At 36.0% G+C, this 18143-nt stretch overlaps 2 protein-coding genes across 2 annotated transcripts; one reads left to right on the forward strand and one right to left on the reverse strand.

The window, feature by feature from the left end:
• Positions 1-969: 969 nt before the first annotated feature.
• Positions 970-13761, reverse strand: LOC140225198 (sialin-like). Its single transcript, XM_072303098.1, has 7 exons — positions 13605-13761; positions 10504-10727; positions 6834-6983; positions 6359-6491; positions 4594-4749; positions 4234-4319; positions 970-2935 (listed from the first exon to the last, which is right to left on the reverse strand). Exons 3-7 carry the CDS (start codon positions 6957-6959, stop codon positions 2756-2758), a joined length of 681 nt encoding a protein of 226 aa, XP_072159199.1. The 5' UTR covers positions 6960-6983; positions 10504-10727; positions 13605-13761; the 3' UTR covers positions 970-2755.
• On the forward strand, positions 7148-8794 carry LOC140225280 (uncharacterized). The gene is made up of 2 exons (XM_072303568.1): positions 7148-7172; positions 7989-8794. The coding sequence occupies exons 1-2, from the start codon at positions 7148-7150 to the stop codon at positions 8792-8794; spliced, it is 831 nt and encodes a 276-aa protein (XP_072159669.1).
• Positions 13762-18143: the final 4382 nt, after the last annotated feature.

Raw genomic sequence — 18143 nt, forward strand, 5'->3', positions numbered from 1 at the left:
CAAAAACCCAAAGACATTGAATCACGTAGACCGTGCATCCTGTGTTACGGAAGGCGGAGCAACTTTTAAAAATTCGCAAATGATGAGTGGTGGCATCGACCCGCATCGATGAGTTCATGTGTCCCAGTTGCGCACATCTGCGCATGCGCAATAGCGGCTCCTGGCAGCTCCAGTGAATTTTGGTCGGATTGTGAGGCTTTTTTCCTCGGTTAATAATTAATTTGGAAAAATGAAACAATGCTAATCGGGTGTAAAATTATGTGTTCTATAACTTTTCTTCTTAGGGATTTTGTCTGAAAATGGACTCTAAACGAGATATTCGTGAAAAACCGAGCGCGGGCATGAATTCTCCATTGCCTCTTCGAGTGCTTGAGACACACGCTCTCTCCCCTTCCCCGCCCGCCCATCATGGGGCTCCAAGAGACTTGTCTCGCTCCGCCAGTACTAAACCGAGCCGAACGCACGGTCTACGTGATTCAATGTCTTTGCAAAAACCCAACTTTTCAAAGGGCGATAGCTCGGTTAATATTGAACTTAGAAAGTTGCTGTTTGGACTGATCTCATTATTTTCAACTAACCTACATTAATCAAGCATCAAAACACGATTCTGTGACCAGCGCAACTGACTCGTTTGCTCCCTCTTGAGGAGGTAGAAGTAACCCGGAAATTCTCACTTATTTGTATGAAGTTGGTATGAATTACAAGTCCTGTTGCTGATACTTAAAAATGAAAAAATGTTCAAGACGTTAGTTGCAATATTTACCGCCAAGAGCGAGTAGTGTTCACTGCAAGTTTGGCCGTGTTTATACACACTTCCATGTTTTTCAAATACCTGCACTGAAAAATGCAAATTTTAGATTTTAGATTACTCTTTAGAATGAGTGTTTTAAAGAAATTTTTCTACATATACAAATTTTTTCATACATTTTTGGTAAGATAGTTGATAAAATGCAAGCTGGAAAAAAATAATTTTGTTAACAATGAATTTTATTCAAAATTGTATAATTTATAAAAATATAACATGCCAAAATTTGTTTCTAAATAATTTTGTACATAAATTTTTCCGAGATTTTTGTTGTCTCTTGTACTTCTGTGCTTTTGAAGGTTTGTGCCTTTAGGTAGAACCCATCGGCCAACCCATTGCCTGGAAGATGAGATCTTGCAAAGCCTTGGAAATTAGAAAAAAACGGATGTCCAGGATCTCATTTTATGTCTCTCAGGGGAGACTCTGACCCTTGATCCAGTTTTGCTCACATTGAAAAATGAGGGATTTTTCGGCATTTCACAATGTCAAAAATCTAGAGTCTTCTAAATAATTACACCTGTAGACTGTCTTTCCTATATTTTTCAATATATTTCAGCTCTGCCTTGATATCTCCTTCATCTAGTTTTCTTACTAAACAGAGCTTAACATCAAAATACATTCGCCATGGTTTTTGCAAATGGATGTGATAAAACACCTCTGCTGAATGAGAATTGACAAATTATTGAAACATTCTCTAATTATTATCTATGATGATTTGAATTGCAAAAACTATAATTCAGGAGCTTTTACGCTTTTACATCAGATTGAACGGAGTAAATGGAAGATTTAACCACGTGAAAAGGATGAAACAGAGTATAAACAACTTGATTATTCCATTTAAAAACTAATGAAATAAAATTGAAAAAATTGCAGAAATATTTTTTCATAAAAAAAAAACTAATGAATAGACCTCCATAAGAGGATTTTAACGATTTAATAAAATTTTGAAAGAATAACAGCAAGAGGGACCATTTAATTTTGGTTTATGCTATTATCCATCTTGTAGTTAATTGGTTTTTATCGGCACACTGGCAGCATACCTGATTCAAAATCATTATTTTCATATCTTTGATCATAATTAAGTATCTTCAGCAGTAAAAATAAGTCTTGTATTTAGAGGGTGTATATCTTTTTTCAGACTTTCTTTCAAGAAAAATCTTATTGAGGGAAAAAAGTGAGCTGAATTGACTCATTGGGATTTTAACATGAGTTGTAGAATCGGAAGCTGACTTAAGAAGGTAACATCTTTGTAAAGAACAGAAAAAGAATTGAAAAATATGAAGAACATATTGAATGATTGGTTGACAGATACAATGGTACAGGGTTATTTTGTGCTATTTCATGCGAGGACCTTAAGCGCGTCTTGCAAGTTTTGAATCACTAAAAATCTGAAAATTAGTCTTAATGCACAATTTTCTCCTTATTTATATGTCATGACCATCAGTTTTCTCCAAAAATTTTACAAGTACCCCTTCCCCTCCGTGTTGCCTCTATCGTGCGCTTTTTTCCATACATACGGGGCTTCACACAAGGTACACAGGCGCAAGCTGCTTAACAAGGAAGTTAGTCTATCAACTTAGCTGTAAGTTTTCAAATGATTACCACAGTTTCCTCTAAAACTATCACCAATACTCCGTTTCTTCCCTTAAGTTGCCTTATTTGCAATTACGACACATGCAATTTCTGAGTCAAGTTTTCCACCCTTGCAGAGCATAATACACAATACTAACTTGTGCCACTAAAATTCAGAAAATTAGTTTCTAGACACTTTTTTTCATCCTCTTGGTTGGTGTTCACAGATTTCTTGCAAAAATGTAAAAAGAGACTTTATCTTCCCACTCAGACTTGCCACATAGAAGCAAAAAACGTTGTAATGACGTTCCTTTGATACATTAAAAAAAAAAAGTTAAGTAGATTTTCCGACTTGGGTGTTTAACCTCAATGATAGTGTCACGATTCTGATTTAGATTTTTTAAGAGGGATTACTTCTTTACTATCCTGTTTCGTCATTCCATCAGGCGAATTCCATGGCTGCAGCTCCCCTGTTCCAAAAAGCACAAAAATCAGCGCTCCGACCATATACGTGCCGGCCAACATCCAAAATACAATTTGCCACTGGCCATACGTTTGCTGAAAAAGACAGTTGAGTTTAAACGTGATAAGTCTTCAAAATCACCAGACAAAGTACTCACAACATTTTCGTGCAAAATGATCACTTCGATAGGGTAAAATAAACAAGGTCGTTGCATGATCGCGTCAAGATCATCATGATGATGACTATTTCCATAAGTCTATTACAGCGTTTCTATTTGATTTGCGAAGTATGGGACTCAAAAAAAAATTCAATTTTTCGACAAATATTGTTAAGAATATTGCCACTTGCACTGGTCCAAACATGATTTTGGCATAAAGAAAGCCTTCTGCAGTAGCGCAATTGCCTTGAGAATACGTAAATATTCAGCAAATTCACACTAATTGCAATGATTTTGATGCATGCATGAATGGCATATGAAGCATAAAACGTATGTGATTTAAGTAAAACGTTTTGACTGAAGTGATAGTTCCCATTGGACACATAATTAGCAAGTCTCTATTTAGAGGGGGCTAGGAGGGCTGTAGCCTCTAACAGCAAATTTGAGGGAGAAGCAAGTTATGGAAGCAAAGCAGCAGTTCTTTTTTAAGTAATGACTTTCGTTTTTATTTTATTCTCTTTCTTGTTCACCATCTTAGGGAAAAGATGAAAAAAAAGTAGCCATTTCGGTAATCTAGGGGTAGCAAAAGTGTTTTACTGGCCCTGTTTATCAGGAGATTAATACATCCATAAGTCCTACTTATATGTAATGCTAATCTTAGGTAAGAGACGAAAACTGAGTATTTAATAGATTTTAAAACGTCATTACTGCCGCAACATCGAGAATTTTGGAGCAAAGAGATAAGAAAAAAATTATTGGAGAATTAAGGATTTTCCAAAACAAAAATGGGAAGAAACCTTACTTGAACACATCCAGAATGGATTGCATTGCTAATAAATAAAATGCAATCCATCAAAACTTTAACAATGGATCACCAGACAAGGTCTGACCTAGAAAAAAGCGTCACATTCTGTCTTTTGAACATCTTACAAAGAAAATGATTCACATCACAAGACGCTCAGAAATAAACTCTTGAACGAGATATTAACAATTATTTTTAACACGGACCAAATGGAAGTTAAATTGTACAAATCACATTATTGGTATTTATGCAATTTGACCAATCTTAATAGTACCACTTGTATCTTTTTAGGAGTTGATTTCAAAACTTCCCGTTGCGTGTTACTTTTTTATTGTGAAATTTTGGAAAGGTGACATGTTGACTACTGCTTTGATTTGATGCCCTGTCTGGAGGCCCATTTATAAAAAAAATTAGCTTCGTTTTTTCAAACTTACATTGTGATTGGTCAGTGTGCCAACAATGAATGATGATAGAGATCCACCAAAGGATGACATAGTATTCGCCAAACCAAATATTGTACCTGAAAAATTAAACATGGAGTAAATGAATGAAAAAAGAGTATTAGAACTTGTGTGCGAATTTCTTCTCTAACTTTTTAGTTGAACTCAGGAAATAGACAGAGAGACGAAGAAAATTATGAGAATTTCAAAATAGTAAGATTTGAAATAACTTGATTTAAAGAACTCAGAGCTTGCATGCACTTGTATTGGGGTAGCAACGACAGATTAATACAGGTGAGGTAATACAAGGTCCCCAGATCCTGGGCAACAATTCCTGAACGGTTGATGACCTACCTGAAAAGTTGGGTGCGATATCAAGACCGTTTCCAAGGTAGCCAGCAGTCACAGCTCCATTTAAAGTGAGCGAAAGGGTGAATATAGTCACGGCAGCAGTTCGGTCTTGACCCAAGTAGACTTGGACTATCATCAGAACTCCTGGTAGAAACACAGCTGGGGACAAAAAATAATCATTTGTACGAGTCACAGATAAAAGACATTGATATCTGACACCAAAGTTGGTCCGCTAGCTAATAATGCTTCATGTAAATTAACACCTAATGGAAAAGAACATTAATAAATCCAACAGATTTTCTGGAAAACCGATTTCCATTTGGACTTTCAGCAAAAAACGCAACAGTTGTGTCCAGAGGTACATGTTAGTCGTCTGTACTGGAAAGATCTCTCTTGGAAATCGTAGATTAAAGATGAAGGTATCTCAACTCCAATTAACACATGCTATACAAACTGTAAAGAAAGTGAGACAGGAGAGAAATAAAACAAAGGAAGAAGAATAAAAGTGTGTTGACCTCCCAGAGTGTAATGGTTATGGCTTTGGCCCTAAGATTAGGAGCTCCAAGGTTTGAATCTGGAGTTTGATTTCGCTGGGTGACTCAAGTATTATAGCCTCATGCAAGAATCCCCATTTGGCATCTCCATGTTACCTTACTAAGTGAGTAATACTCCTAAAGGAAGCTGAAAACGCCCAATTTCATATAGAATGCTAGAGAGAATCATAGAGATGCTTTTTTCATATAGAAGTAAGATTTTTAACCGCTTAAAGCTAACACAAGTAATAAAAACATTTTTTACCTCGACCTAGTCACTTTTTACAATCTTGGATTAAAACTGATTGATGATTCGCTGAGATTTTTCTCGCCTTCCAAATTAGTCATGTACTAACAAGAGTCGAAAAACTGCTTGTTACCTTGCCAAAACAGAGAGCAGAACTTGATTTCAAGCACTCTCATTTCTCAGAAAAGACGCTCTGGTTGCAAAAATATCCCAGGGAGAAAATCCATTTTAATTTATCTCTCCACAGTGAGAGGGATTTTTTTAAAAATTAGTACAGACAAAAATTGATTTCAGCCAAAAATTTTCGCTTTGTAGCCTAAGAGGGACATTTATAACGTCTATTTTCGAATTTTTCGGAACGTTCAACATTTTCAGGATAAATTTTTGACAAGAAAACATTGGCTACAAGGCTTGTTTTCTTACCGTGTCTCGTAGTTCATTTGAACTGCATTTTGCTATTAGAAAATATCATTTCTGGCTTAATTTAAAAACAACGTATGTACCATTAGTTTCCCCATGGACACAAGTGTTTTTATGGATGAGCCAGAGATTGTAGTTCTTAATTGCAAAATTTAGTCCATTTTATACTTGGCACTTTTCATTTCTGTGCTCTGTATACTAACCAACATTTTGAGCTTTGTGTTCATAATTTTTTGTAAATGAGAGGATTTCTCAGTAAAACACAAGATGTGATGATGAACGAACTAAAAAATCATGCGACTTTTTAATTAGCTAAAACCACATTCCTTATTAAAGTAACCCTCTTTAATATTATGAGGATCAAAACTTGAAGTGTCCTATCTGATGTTCATCTTAGGGGGTCGAGCTTCTTCAAGCGTAAACAGTTATGAAGGAAATGCTCAAACAACTTTAGAAGTTATTTCCTTAGAACAAGATTTTGTTTATTGCGTTTTATATACATCTATCTAATCCTCAGATAATTAACATTAAGAACTAGAGAATGTCCATTATCAAAAACTGAACTTACCTAATCCAGTGAAAAGTTTTCTAATGGCAGTAACACTTAATTTATTTTTTTTTCTCAAAAAATCTGCGATAGTACTGGTAGTCATTGCCATGGTATACTTTCCTAGAAAAGGGAGACTTGATAATAATCCATTCTGAAACAGGAAAAAAGGAAATTAACTGTAAATCTGATCTAGTCCATGACAATCTCAGGAAAACTGAACACAATGATTCTGTTTGTGGGTAAAATTTGTGCCAAATAAGTTTATGCACTTAACAAAACGAAATATTCTTCACCAAGCAGACCACTACCATGCACAATATTTCTGATGGCTCCTAGTGAACAATAAAGCTATGTTTTCCTATAATAAAAGCTCATAAGCTCAATTTACAAGCAGCTTAGGTTTAGAATATTCATTGTGTTGAATGTTGACGTAATTTCTCACAGATGATGTTTGGGTCTCAAAAGAATAAAAATCTTTTCTGACGGTACACACCTCCTTGATGTTAACGTTGAGTATATTCTTCATGTACGTTGGAAGCTGGTTGGTGATGGTGAAGAAACCATACACACTCGCTCCATGAACTAAAATTATTGCCCATACATGGCGGGATGTCAGCATTTGAAACCAAGGTACTTTCAATGCCTGAAATAATAGGACAGAGTTAGAGCATCGTCTCATGATTTCTTTCCTGCATATTTGCTTGAGTCAATACAAATAACTAAAATGTTAGTTCAGTTCATCATCGGAATAGATAAAAGGTGGTGGGCAGTTAAGAAATGGTAGTCATTTTGTCAGTAGACTGCTAGATGGTGTTGGAAGTCAAATGCTGCAGTATATACTTGCACATTGAAATTTCTCGTTGAACGTAATAAAATAACATATTGAAAAAGTCTAAATTCAACTCATACATGAAAAATTTTACATGGCATTCAACAAAGGAAAATTAAACTCCCTGTTTGCCAATAAAACCACATTTTATCTATAGGAATCAGATTGGACAAACTAATTTTTGTGAGTTTTCTGATAAAATAATTTTCTCAAAATGCTGAATGTTTTGTTAAACATTTCTCAGCCCCATATGCTAAAGTATGAGGAGAACGTTTTGAGAATAAATTCTAGTAACTTGTCAGATGATATGTTTACAGCTATACCTGCTTGACTTTTGTCTTTTTGCCCAAGCACAAAGTTTCAAATCACTCATTTTAATGAAAATGATTAGTGTTTATCTCTCAGTAATAATAATAATAATAATAATAATAATATAATTATTTTAAGACCTCTCTAAACTCGAAACATACGACCGAGGCAATCAACACCTTCGCCATTCCTGCGTTAGCCTACTCACTTGGCGTTGTCCCGTCGTCTGACACGGAGCTTGAGGGGCTTAATAGGAAAGTCAGAACCTTGATGACCAAGTGGAATAAGCATCACCCAAGAGCCGCGAAGGAGAGAATACACATCCCCCGCAAACAGAAGGAAGGGGTATCCTTGATGTGAAGGAGGTCTGCCACAGCCAAGTCCGTAACCTGCGAAATTACTTCCTCAGTAGAAACGACAGCCCTTTGCACGCTGCAGTAAATGCCATAGACAAATCCTACACGCCTTTGCGCCTTGCTTGTCACGATCTGAATGAAGAATAACCCTCAGACCCAGTTGCTGGCCAGTTAGAAGCATGGACCTCCAAGCCGCTGCATGGACGCTTTTATCATTCAGTTGCGCAGGGTCATGTTAGTGAAGGAAAGTCTTTCTTGTGGTTATCGAAAGGGCAGCTGTATCCAGAAACGGAAGGATTTGTTCTCGCAATACAAGACCAAGTGATCAGTACCAGGAATTACAAGAGGTATACACTGAAGGAGAAGATCAAGAGCGATAAGTGTAGGAAGTGTAACGCTGCATCCGAGACAATAGATCACATCACATCTGGTTGCACATTGCTTGCGGGGAAGGAATATACCAAGCGGCATAACAACATGGCTAAAATTATACATCTAGCGCTGGCCAAGGATCGAGAACTATGTGATACTGCTGAACCCTACTACAAATATTGCCCAGCCACAGTCCTGGAGAATCAGCGCTTCCGGCCCTATTGGGATAACCCGATCTTAACCGATAAAACCATCATGGCAAACAGGCCGGACATAATGCTTGTTGATAAGCGAGATCGCACCGCTTACATCATAGATATTAGTATCCCTAATAATCATAACTTGGAGCTGAAGTATCAAGAAAAGATGGTAAAATATCTGCCTTTAGCTGCAGAAATGAAGCGATTATGGAACCTGAACATTGTTTGCATCAAGCCCCTTATAATGTCAGTAACGGGGATAGTTCCAAAAAGTTTAGTTCAACATCTTCGAGACCTTGGAATAGATAGTTACCTGCTTCATTCAATGCAGAAGTCCGTCGTCATAAGCACGTCAAGTATTGTCAGGTCGTTTCTGAATATCGAGTAATTTTTTGATTTTACTTAAAATTTAATTTTTTTTTAAATTATTTAATTTTACTATAAAATAACATTCACTTTTTATTCAAGCAAGATAGTATGTGTTGCTGACTTTGGCCTGTGGCCCATCAGTAATACTTGTACCGGAAGTGTTCTCTCTTCCAAGTTAAAAAAAAAAAAAAAAAAAATAATAATAATAATAATAATAATAAAACTTTTTTAAGCACACACGAGTCACACACACTTTTTTAATAAACACATTCTTTAAAAAATGTTTATGAACCCTCAAATTTTAGCAATTTTAAAAGGCTCTAGCTTTGAAAGACTTGGCTACGGTCCGTCTTTCAATGAGTTTATTTCCACAAACGTATTTTTGTGTGAAAAGTACTTGATATGTATAATAAAACTTAATTGTGCTCCTTTCTTTTATAATTTAACAAAATTATTTTAAGATTCTTAAAATAGGTTGTGAACTAAGAAAAAAGAAAGGTAACATAATATAACCACCCACTAAGGTTGGACCTTATGTTGGGTGGGGTCTATTAATTGATAAACACAATGTTAAATAATCATTTGAGAATGAAAGAAGGGCGGAAAAAGAAAAAAAAGAGGAAAAGAAAGAGAAAGAAAGAAAGAAGAAATATACCACTTTATCTACTTCCCGACCCCCATTTAGCCTTCCTCCTTTTGTTGTTTATGCTGATTTTTGACTTACTTAGGGAATAATTTTGAATTTTTCTGTGATGGCAGGGAGAGAAACTAAGTTATTTGCTATGAGTTGTTTATATTCCAACGAGAGTTTATTATATTCCTCTGTTATACCGCTTGTGTGGCTACTGTGAGTTATTTCAAGGTTGAATTTTTTATTTTTCATAAGCAGTTGCTCCTCTCTTCGGGTGTTGTACTTGGAAACTTCTGATTTACTTTTATTAATTTAGAAGGCATATTTTATCAATTCAAATCTCCAAAGATTTCATTGTTAATACGTTTATTTCTTGGAATAGTTGGTACATTGGATAACGTTTTCGTTTGTTTTTAAGTTTGTTTTTAATTAAGAATTTTATTTTGGAAATTTCTGATGTGTTCGACTTGTCATGCATGAAATTTTGAGGAGATTCGTCCCAGGTTCTTGGGGTGATCAAACTGGCAAGTGATATATCGCATCTCGATTGAGAAAAAGTCTTGGGAGATTTTGACTTTTTAGCCAAAAACAGGAAAATAGCCTCTGCTCATCAGTCTGAGCAAAAAAATTGCAAAACTCAGCAAAATGAAATCAGGATTTGTCTAAAAAAAAAAATCTACTACATTGGATACAGCACTCGACCTCTGTATAGAATTCTCCGTAAAAATAACCTGCCTTCATTTTTACAAGTTTTGCAATTTTTTTTGTTGAGGATATTTTTTTAGACTCATGCGCAGGGGCTATTGTTCTTTTCTTGCCTAAAAAGTCAAAATCTGCTAAGAATTATACTCAATCGATGCGATACATCACACGCCAGTTTTGACCACCTCAAGTTGACACAAAATTTCACGTTTCGATTTCATTTTTTACCATATATCGCACATTAGTTCCACCACGCAGAGAACTTGGAACAAATCAGTATGGTCTTTTCCTGGATGCCTGTTCCTTAAGATTTGGCAGTGTCTGAAGAATTTTAATTAGTAAATGCATTAAGACAGCATTCAAAACTGGAGGAGAGTTTTGTTTGATGATGTTACCTTTTCCGAAGAGACCGTCGTCTGACCGATGGACTCCTCGATGTATTGTCGTTCTGCAGGGCTAATGCGCGGATGGACAGCAGGAGTATCATAAACAAGTCCGAACCAGAAGGCAGACCAGACCAATCCGAGGAGGCCAGTGACATAGAACACTGCTTCCCAGTCGATTGTATCGATGATGAATCCACAAACAGGGAGTGTGATCGCTGCTCCCAGTGATGACGCTGTTGAATGAGAAACAGGATATTCAACTCCTAGTTTTCACAGGTTTCTTCCTCATCAACAAATTTAACATTGTGCTGAGAAAAATCTGTAAGTTTTCATTGATGAAAAGCGGTAACCTCGGTGCCAGAAAATTCAAAATTAAAAACTACTTGTACCATCACTAAAAAGGGTTTTTACAAGCTTTTTGGCTCAAAAATCAACCAATAACATTAAAACCAAACCAGCGTGATGTCAGTTTAGAAATATCAGTACAAAGAGTGCTGCTTTGATAAAATAATCTTTTTGGAGTTTGATTCTGCCATAATTACAATGCAATATCGATGTATTAAGTTACAACTTAATGCCATCTATTGCCACCGATGTTGTCAGGTATCAACAAATTTCACATCCAAATACCTATTTAAAATCGGACTAAATTTTGCAATTATGAACCAAAACTTCTGGCTCAGTTTAGAAATAACGTACGTACCACGAATTCATATTCTCACATTTTACAGCACTTTTTCATTAGGTTCAGTTGAACTTAACACTGCAGTGCACCTAGGTTGATTTTTCCATTTTTTTTTTTTTTTAAGAATTTCCTCAAAATTAGGCGTTCTTGGATGACATGGAAAATTTTCCTGTTCATCAGAATGCTTATCCTTGAAACTTTCATACGGTCTCTTCTTACAGTCAAAATTTTTCAAGGACTTCAAAAACAAGAGAAAACCCATTAAGAAAAATAGTTGATTTTCCATGACTTTTTAAACCCTACTGAATCTTCACACCTGATGAAATAAAATTAGTCGCTGCATGAATTGCTTACTTTCAAGAACTATAGGTTGAAATTTGCAAAAACTGTGTGTTAATAATAAATAGAGAAAAATATATTATGAGCTGCTTTTGGAGCCAGTCGTTTAACTTTAATCAAAAAAATCTACTGACTGCAGGAGGAGCGATCATGAATATTGTTTTAGATGATTCTTAATGGAAAGATTGGGACACTTCCTGTTAGCTAATCAACTTCCCGATATTTTTTGCTTCACTTCATACCACCCAATAAGAAATATCATTGTCAGCTCTCTGATTTTGTTTCGCTTCTTTTCAATTCTGCTACCAGATGCCAGAAAACAAGGGAAAAATCAGAAGTTTTTAGTCAGAAATTCATGCCACTAGACGAAATTCGGTGAGCAAATTTTTGTTTGTCAACAAGAAGTTGGGTTGAAACCTTTTTTTTTTTTTGCATCATTTAAAAGTCTTTGAGCCTCCAATAATTTTAAATAAAATTCCTTGTCACTGACAGAAACTCATCACAGAAATACAGAAAATTACATGCCCTACGACACATTTAAACTCGCACATCTGTTTAGTTTTGACTGAGAAGTTCGGTTTTGTTTGAGCATGGCAGGATATTATAAAATAACAGAATATTATCAAACGGTTTTTGTTGATGACTGTCAACATTACTTTCTCGTGTTGAGCCTATTTCTGCTTGTTTTACTTCCTGATACTTCTAAGCGAATGCTTCTTTTGATATTCACCAATTATGAGAAAGAATATTCGGCATGACATTTCAAGGATATCTTGTCTTTTTCCTGCCCTGGGATCAGTAACATTTTTAAGGACGTATAGCAAAAAATTAGTCATATTTTGGTAAAGAAAAATATGCGGTAAAAATGAGCGAAAAGAGACAAATGGATCTCTTGCATCAAAGAAGGATTTTTAACTTAACCATTTATCTTTAAAAAAATTAGCCAGATGAGGTACCCCTGGTTTTCTCTAAAATCAACGCCAGAGCTCATGACAACTCAGTCTGGTCTCTGAAGAGTGTTTCCTACAATTAATCATGGTGATCAGTTGCTATGGATATCTTTTCTGATGCCGGGATCACTCGCTGACTTTAACAGTTGAATATGGAAGTCAATAGTCATCGCTCAACAGCTGAAATTTTGCTAATTCGAGTTATTTTCATCCATATTGGTATCACATCTATTCAAGTAATTCAGGAAAATCCGACATTATCTGATAGTGGCTGAGCCTTGTCGCTGAATTTTGCGCAACACTCACAAAATTTTAGGCATAGGATTGATGACTTCCACATTCAGCTCTCAGATTCAGTGTATGATTCCAGCTTGATAAAAAGGATAGGCATAGACCAGAAGTGGAAAAAAAGGTAGGGGAAAAATGAAGTGACTCAATATGAGTATTTGTGTTAAAATTTCAAGTAGAACAGAATGGATGCATTGACAAGCTTAATATTCAACTCACGAGCAGGAAATTGGTGTATTTTGCACATGTCACTTTTAACAGCCTACTTGCCAAAAAACAAAGACTTCTAGTGTCAAATTGGGTAATGAACTTTTTTAAGTTAGCTTTGCGATTAAAGAATTTGCTCGGAGTGCTGAGTATCACTTCGCACCTTGATAAAAGCCAAGTATCAAGAAGGGAACTTTCTGAGAAACGAAGCTCTAGCTATGCTTAACACATAATTTTGTTTTCTGTAGTGTGTTCACCTACATTTTGATTTTTCAACCAAAAAAAAAAAATAAAATTTGAATTTACTGGTGAATGGAAATTATGAACTCTTGTTTCTCACTAAAAAAATCAAATGAACAGGTTGATTTTGGACATTTTCAGCTGGCTTAATGTATTTCGCATGGATTTTTAATGATAAAATAAACACATAAGGTGGCACTAAAACTTTTTTCTGGTTTACGAGAGAGTTCTAAAGATCCAGTTTTGTCTGCTTCAAGTACAGTGCTTTATGGAAACGAGGTTGACTCAAGTGCTGACTGTAACATTGAAAACAATAAGTAAAAATTGGACTCAACATTTCTGGATCGACAGCTGCCAAACAAAAATTTGCTTCTGATTATTGTGGGCATCAACAAGCTTACCATTCCGACTAATTTGGCACCAACTCCTTCATCACATTCTTGAAGTCTCCCCTGTCCTTGAGCATCATGAAACATTTAAGTGGTTGCTTCCAAGTAGTGTTTTACCCGACCATTGCCATTGTTTCCACTGAAAAAAAAAGTAAAAAAACCAACACTGCTAAACCAACAATGGTTGATTTAAGTACTTTACGGGGGAAAATGCTCCTATATCAGCAGTGTCTGTTGAGCTCAGAAAAAAGGTCAACAATATTATAGATAAATCAACACATTTTTATTAATAATACCTTTTTAAGGATAAATTATGACTGGAAGAATCATACAAGCAGGACTTCCTTTTTCATATATATTAGGTTAAGATGAAGAGAAAAAGTGGTCGCCACGGAGACCATTTAGCATAGCATATGCTTCAACACACTCCCCCCTTTGAGGTATCCTCAAAAGTAGGAACGACACATAGTTCCAAATATATTATTTCTTCGTAATTATGTGTATACTTATGTGTACTTTTCACTTGGCTGTGATCTTGAAGCCACGACGCTAGGGTAAACGCCGTAGTGATTCTTCTTGTCTGCAGGAACTTGCAGGCACTTTCGAGAGGAGTCAGAAGCGCTGCCGTTACGCAATGAAGTTCTTTAGGGTCAAATTGAAATTCCATTAAAAAGTAGACAAATTCCAGATGTCATGTTGACATTTAAATTCAATGAATTTGGAACGCATTATTTGTTGTATTCTTCTCAATACTTCAAGTAAAATGAGACTTTGAATTGGACTTCGGGATCATTTTCTCTTTATGAACTTCATTATCATCAGGAAGCATTGCCTCATTAAAAACCTTAACCATATGAGAAACCATTGGATAAAAACCTAGGCAAGGTAAAAAAGAGTACAGTGCATGAATGATCGATTTCTGATTTGTTCGATTCGGATAAGCATTGACTGAATGATTGTTGTCGCCTTCTCCGAAGTTTTCCTTGATTGTCATTCATTGTTTCGATTGCTTTGGTTACATTGCTCACCAACTAGTTGGGTATATGTGAGTTGCATTCTGTAATGTAGCTTTACACAGAGGCCGTCGCGTTTTCGCGTGGTTTTTGATTGTTAAGATTTGTCAGTTCTTTGTAGAATTTGGGTGGATTCATGATCAGTTGTTCCTTTTAGACTTCATGCTTCATTATTCTTTCTCGGATCTTGTTCTGTCTCACGTTTAGCAAGAGATTGTTTGAAGTTGAGGAAAGCTTGCTTCTGTTCCTTATAACCAACGAACCAACGATGTCTTCTACGGTCGACATGTATCTTGTACGCTGTTAATATTATCTCCAACTCAGTCAAGAGCTGCTTCCGCCATTTGGGCTCTTTCGAACAAGTTGGTACTTTGAAGAATGACGTCATCAAGTGCCTCAGCCAAGATGTTGTTTTCTTCCATAATGATTTTTTTTTTCTGACTTTAAATGTTTGTGTTCTAGAGTGCAGGAAGAATCGCTCAAAGAGAGCAGCATTTAATTGAATTATACTCTAATCATTTGATTTGGGCACCTAAGCGATCACAGGTGATGATTATTTATTCTTCTTGAATAATCATTCCCGGCGAAACAAAGTTGTTGCTCGTTATTCTAGACGGTTTAGAGATACAGGAAAATAAACTTGAATGCCTTCTTCTTCTTTTTTATTATTTTCTTCTTTTGCGTTTCTTTTCATCGTCGTCTCTCATATTCCTGTTAATTTGTACATCAACGGAGAGTGGTGGCGGTTAGAATACCGTAGAGTAGGCGATGAACATTCAGTCAGGGTTTCATACAGGATTTCATTCATAGGATGTAGGATATGCAGGACAACACAAGATGGACAGGAGAATATATGACAGACGGGACAGCAGAGGATATGGATAGGCTCGGTTTAGTTCCATTATTTTTTGCTGTTAGTCGATAGTAGGTTACCTGAAACCAGATAACAACAGGAACAGAAAAACGAACTATCTATCTTGCACATTGATATTAATTTGAGATCATAATGGTATGTCTGATAAAATCGGATAACTTAGTCCGTCTTGCTTCTACACTAATTTGTGAGTGTAAAATCTTATTCACGTTCCTTCTCATCCAGAGATGTCACTTATCTCCACAGCTAGAAATTCAGACTATGGGTAAGAATCGCTTTCAATACTGCTGATCGCCAATACGGGATGTTTAATACTTTTTGAACTTTACTCAATTCGAACATTCATCATTTTTCAACATTCGATCAATAAGGATTTGCATTCTTATTATGTAAACCACTGAACTCAGACTCATTTGTCAACACTTCTCTTTCATCTCCTCATTTCACCAGCCCAGAGTCATTAGACGCCCATTTTCTCAAAAGGAAATTATTTGAGGATGTGACTGCCTCAACTTCTTTCTTAACTTGTCTTGCTTCTTCTACCGTATCCGCTCCCCCCAAAAAATCGTCAACGTAAAACGATTTTTTTTGAAACGACGTATTTATTAGTCTTCCAAAGTCTTTCAGCTTTACATTTAATCTTTAAATATTTCTTTAAATGTCTTCGCTTTTTCTCACAACGAATTCCCCAAACCTTTCATCTCTATTCAATACATCATACATTTCACCAAATCATAAATCACCTTCCGCACCAAATTATAAATCAAATGAATAATAATTAACCCACAACAGTAATAAGTTAGTAAGAGAGTAATAAATTGTACAGCAGTAAGTTAAAGTCATATATGTTAAACTTGCTTTTTGTGTTGCGACTTTGGCAACAATGCAATGAAAACATATGATATAACTTTCACTTAGCTAAAAATCAAGTCGCCAACCCGATTCAACGTTATACTAACGTTATGTTGGCAGTCTGAAAATCTAAACTGTTATTGGGACAGTTCAAGGAAACTGTTATTGGGCGCACGGTTCTGAAAACCGTTTTCTAGGCACAAACCGTTCGCTGAGCCATAGGTCAACACTCATAAGACAATATAACAATAATAATATAATAATAAAATGCACCGTATCAAATTCATTTAATTTTGAATACTGTCGAAGCGCTCTGTTTCTCTAGGAGCTCTGCCACTCTTATATCCCCCAGTAAAGTTTGGAAGATCTAATCTTTAGAAGATCTTTTAATTTGGTTTTTTACATTATTTTAACCATGTGTGTTAATACATCAAAGTTCATGATAATTAATCCGTGACAATGATAAGTTACATACAAATCCATGTATGTTAAACTTGTTTCATTTCTCCATTATGCTCATTCTCTCAGTGGCGTGGCGTGCCCCGCGATACATCGATCGTTATGAAACTCAAACCCATGGAAAAGGATCGACAAACAGGGTGCTCGCAGCGAACACCTTAATAATCGACCCTGTACCATAGGTCCAAATGGCAGAAAAATCGACACATCGCAACCCAAGCCACGTACCTGCATTCTCTCTTCTTTTCATGAGCAAATTGAAAATGATACAAAAATTTGTCAGGCCACATTATAACCCAATGCAGAGTTATCGTTGAGTCAGGAATTTATCTCCTTAGGATTCAACAAATTTCTCTCTAGGTGCTTTAAATGCACCTGTTACTTTTAAATATTTAAAAATCAAGTTGGTACAACTGGTATACTGGGCTTTTATTTTACTTATCTCAGGTGAGCTTGTTTCGGAAGTTGTTTCCATAGAGTTCACAATTCTGGGCAGTTGATATTCCATGTTTTCCTTTCGCATTTTCAACTCCTCTGTAGCTTCTTTTCTTGAGGTTTCTGCTTCATTCGAGCAATATGTGGCATGCAATGCAGCCAGTAATTGGATCAGCAAAAGCCATACCAACGACAGAAAAGGCATGCAGTGCAGCCAATAGTTGTGTCAGCAAAAGCCATACAACAAAAGAAAAGGCATGCAGTGCAGCCAATAGTTGTGTCAGCAAAAGCCATACAACAGAAGAAAAGGCATGCAGTGCAGCCAATAGTTGTGTCAGCAAAAGCCATACAACAGAAGAAAAGGCATGCAGTGCAGCCATTAGTTGTGTCAGCAAAAGCCATACAACAAAAGTTTTGACTGGCCAGTCTAGAGGATATCAACACTGTGAAATCCTCAAAGGATCCGAGGTATCAGCAAAAGCCATAACCTTTAAAACGATCCATCCGGTATCAGCAAAAGCCATAACCGTTCAAAATCCATGGTATTAGCAAAAGCCATAACCAAAATCCAAGGTGGTATTAGCAAAAGCCATAACCAACAACTGAGTCTCTGATATCAGCAAAAGCCATAACCAGAGATAGACTCATAACTTCACACAACAGTATAATTAGTTCTTTTCTAGATTTTGAGAAAAGAATCACGTCGGGGTCACCACTTTGTTGAGCTCAGAAAAAAGGTCAACAATATTATAGATAAATCAACACATTTTATTAATAATACCTTTTTAAGGATAAATTATGACTGGAAGAATCATACAAGCAGGACTTCCTTTTTCATATATATTAGGTTAAGATGAAGAGAAAAAGTGGTCGCCACGGAGACCATTTAGCATAGCATATGCTTCAACACACACAAAC

This window comes from Bemisia tabaci, chromosome 8 (assembly GCF_918797505.1).
Source record: "Bemisia tabaci chromosome 8, PGI_BMITA_v3".
NCBI classification, from domain to species: Eukaryota; Metazoa; Arthropoda; class Insecta; order Hemiptera; family Aleyrodidae; genus Bemisia; species Bemisia tabaci.

Excerpts from the sequence above, each read along its gene's own strand:
- LOC140225280 (XM_072303568.1), top strand. The coding sequence starts at position 7,148 with ATGGTGTTGGAAGTCAAATGCTGCA. Across the intron at positions 7,173-7,988 it reads GTTGGAAGTCAAATGCTGCA|ACCCAGTTGCTGGCCAGTTA; the intron begins GTATATACTTGC and ends AATAACCCTCAG.
- LOC140225198 (XM_072303098.1), bottom strand. The coding sequence starts at position 6,959 with ATGCTGACATCCCGCCATGTATGGGCAATAATTTTAGTTCATGGAGCG. Across the intron at positions 4,750-6,358 it reads AAAACTTTTCACTGGATTAG|CTGTGTTTCTACCAGGAGTT; the intron begins GTAAGTTCAGTT and ends TTTTGTCCCCAG. Across the intron at positions 4,320-4,593 it reads TATCGCACCCAACTTTTCAG|GTACAATATTTGGTTTGGCG; the intron begins GTAGGTCATCAA and ends TTAATTTTTCAG.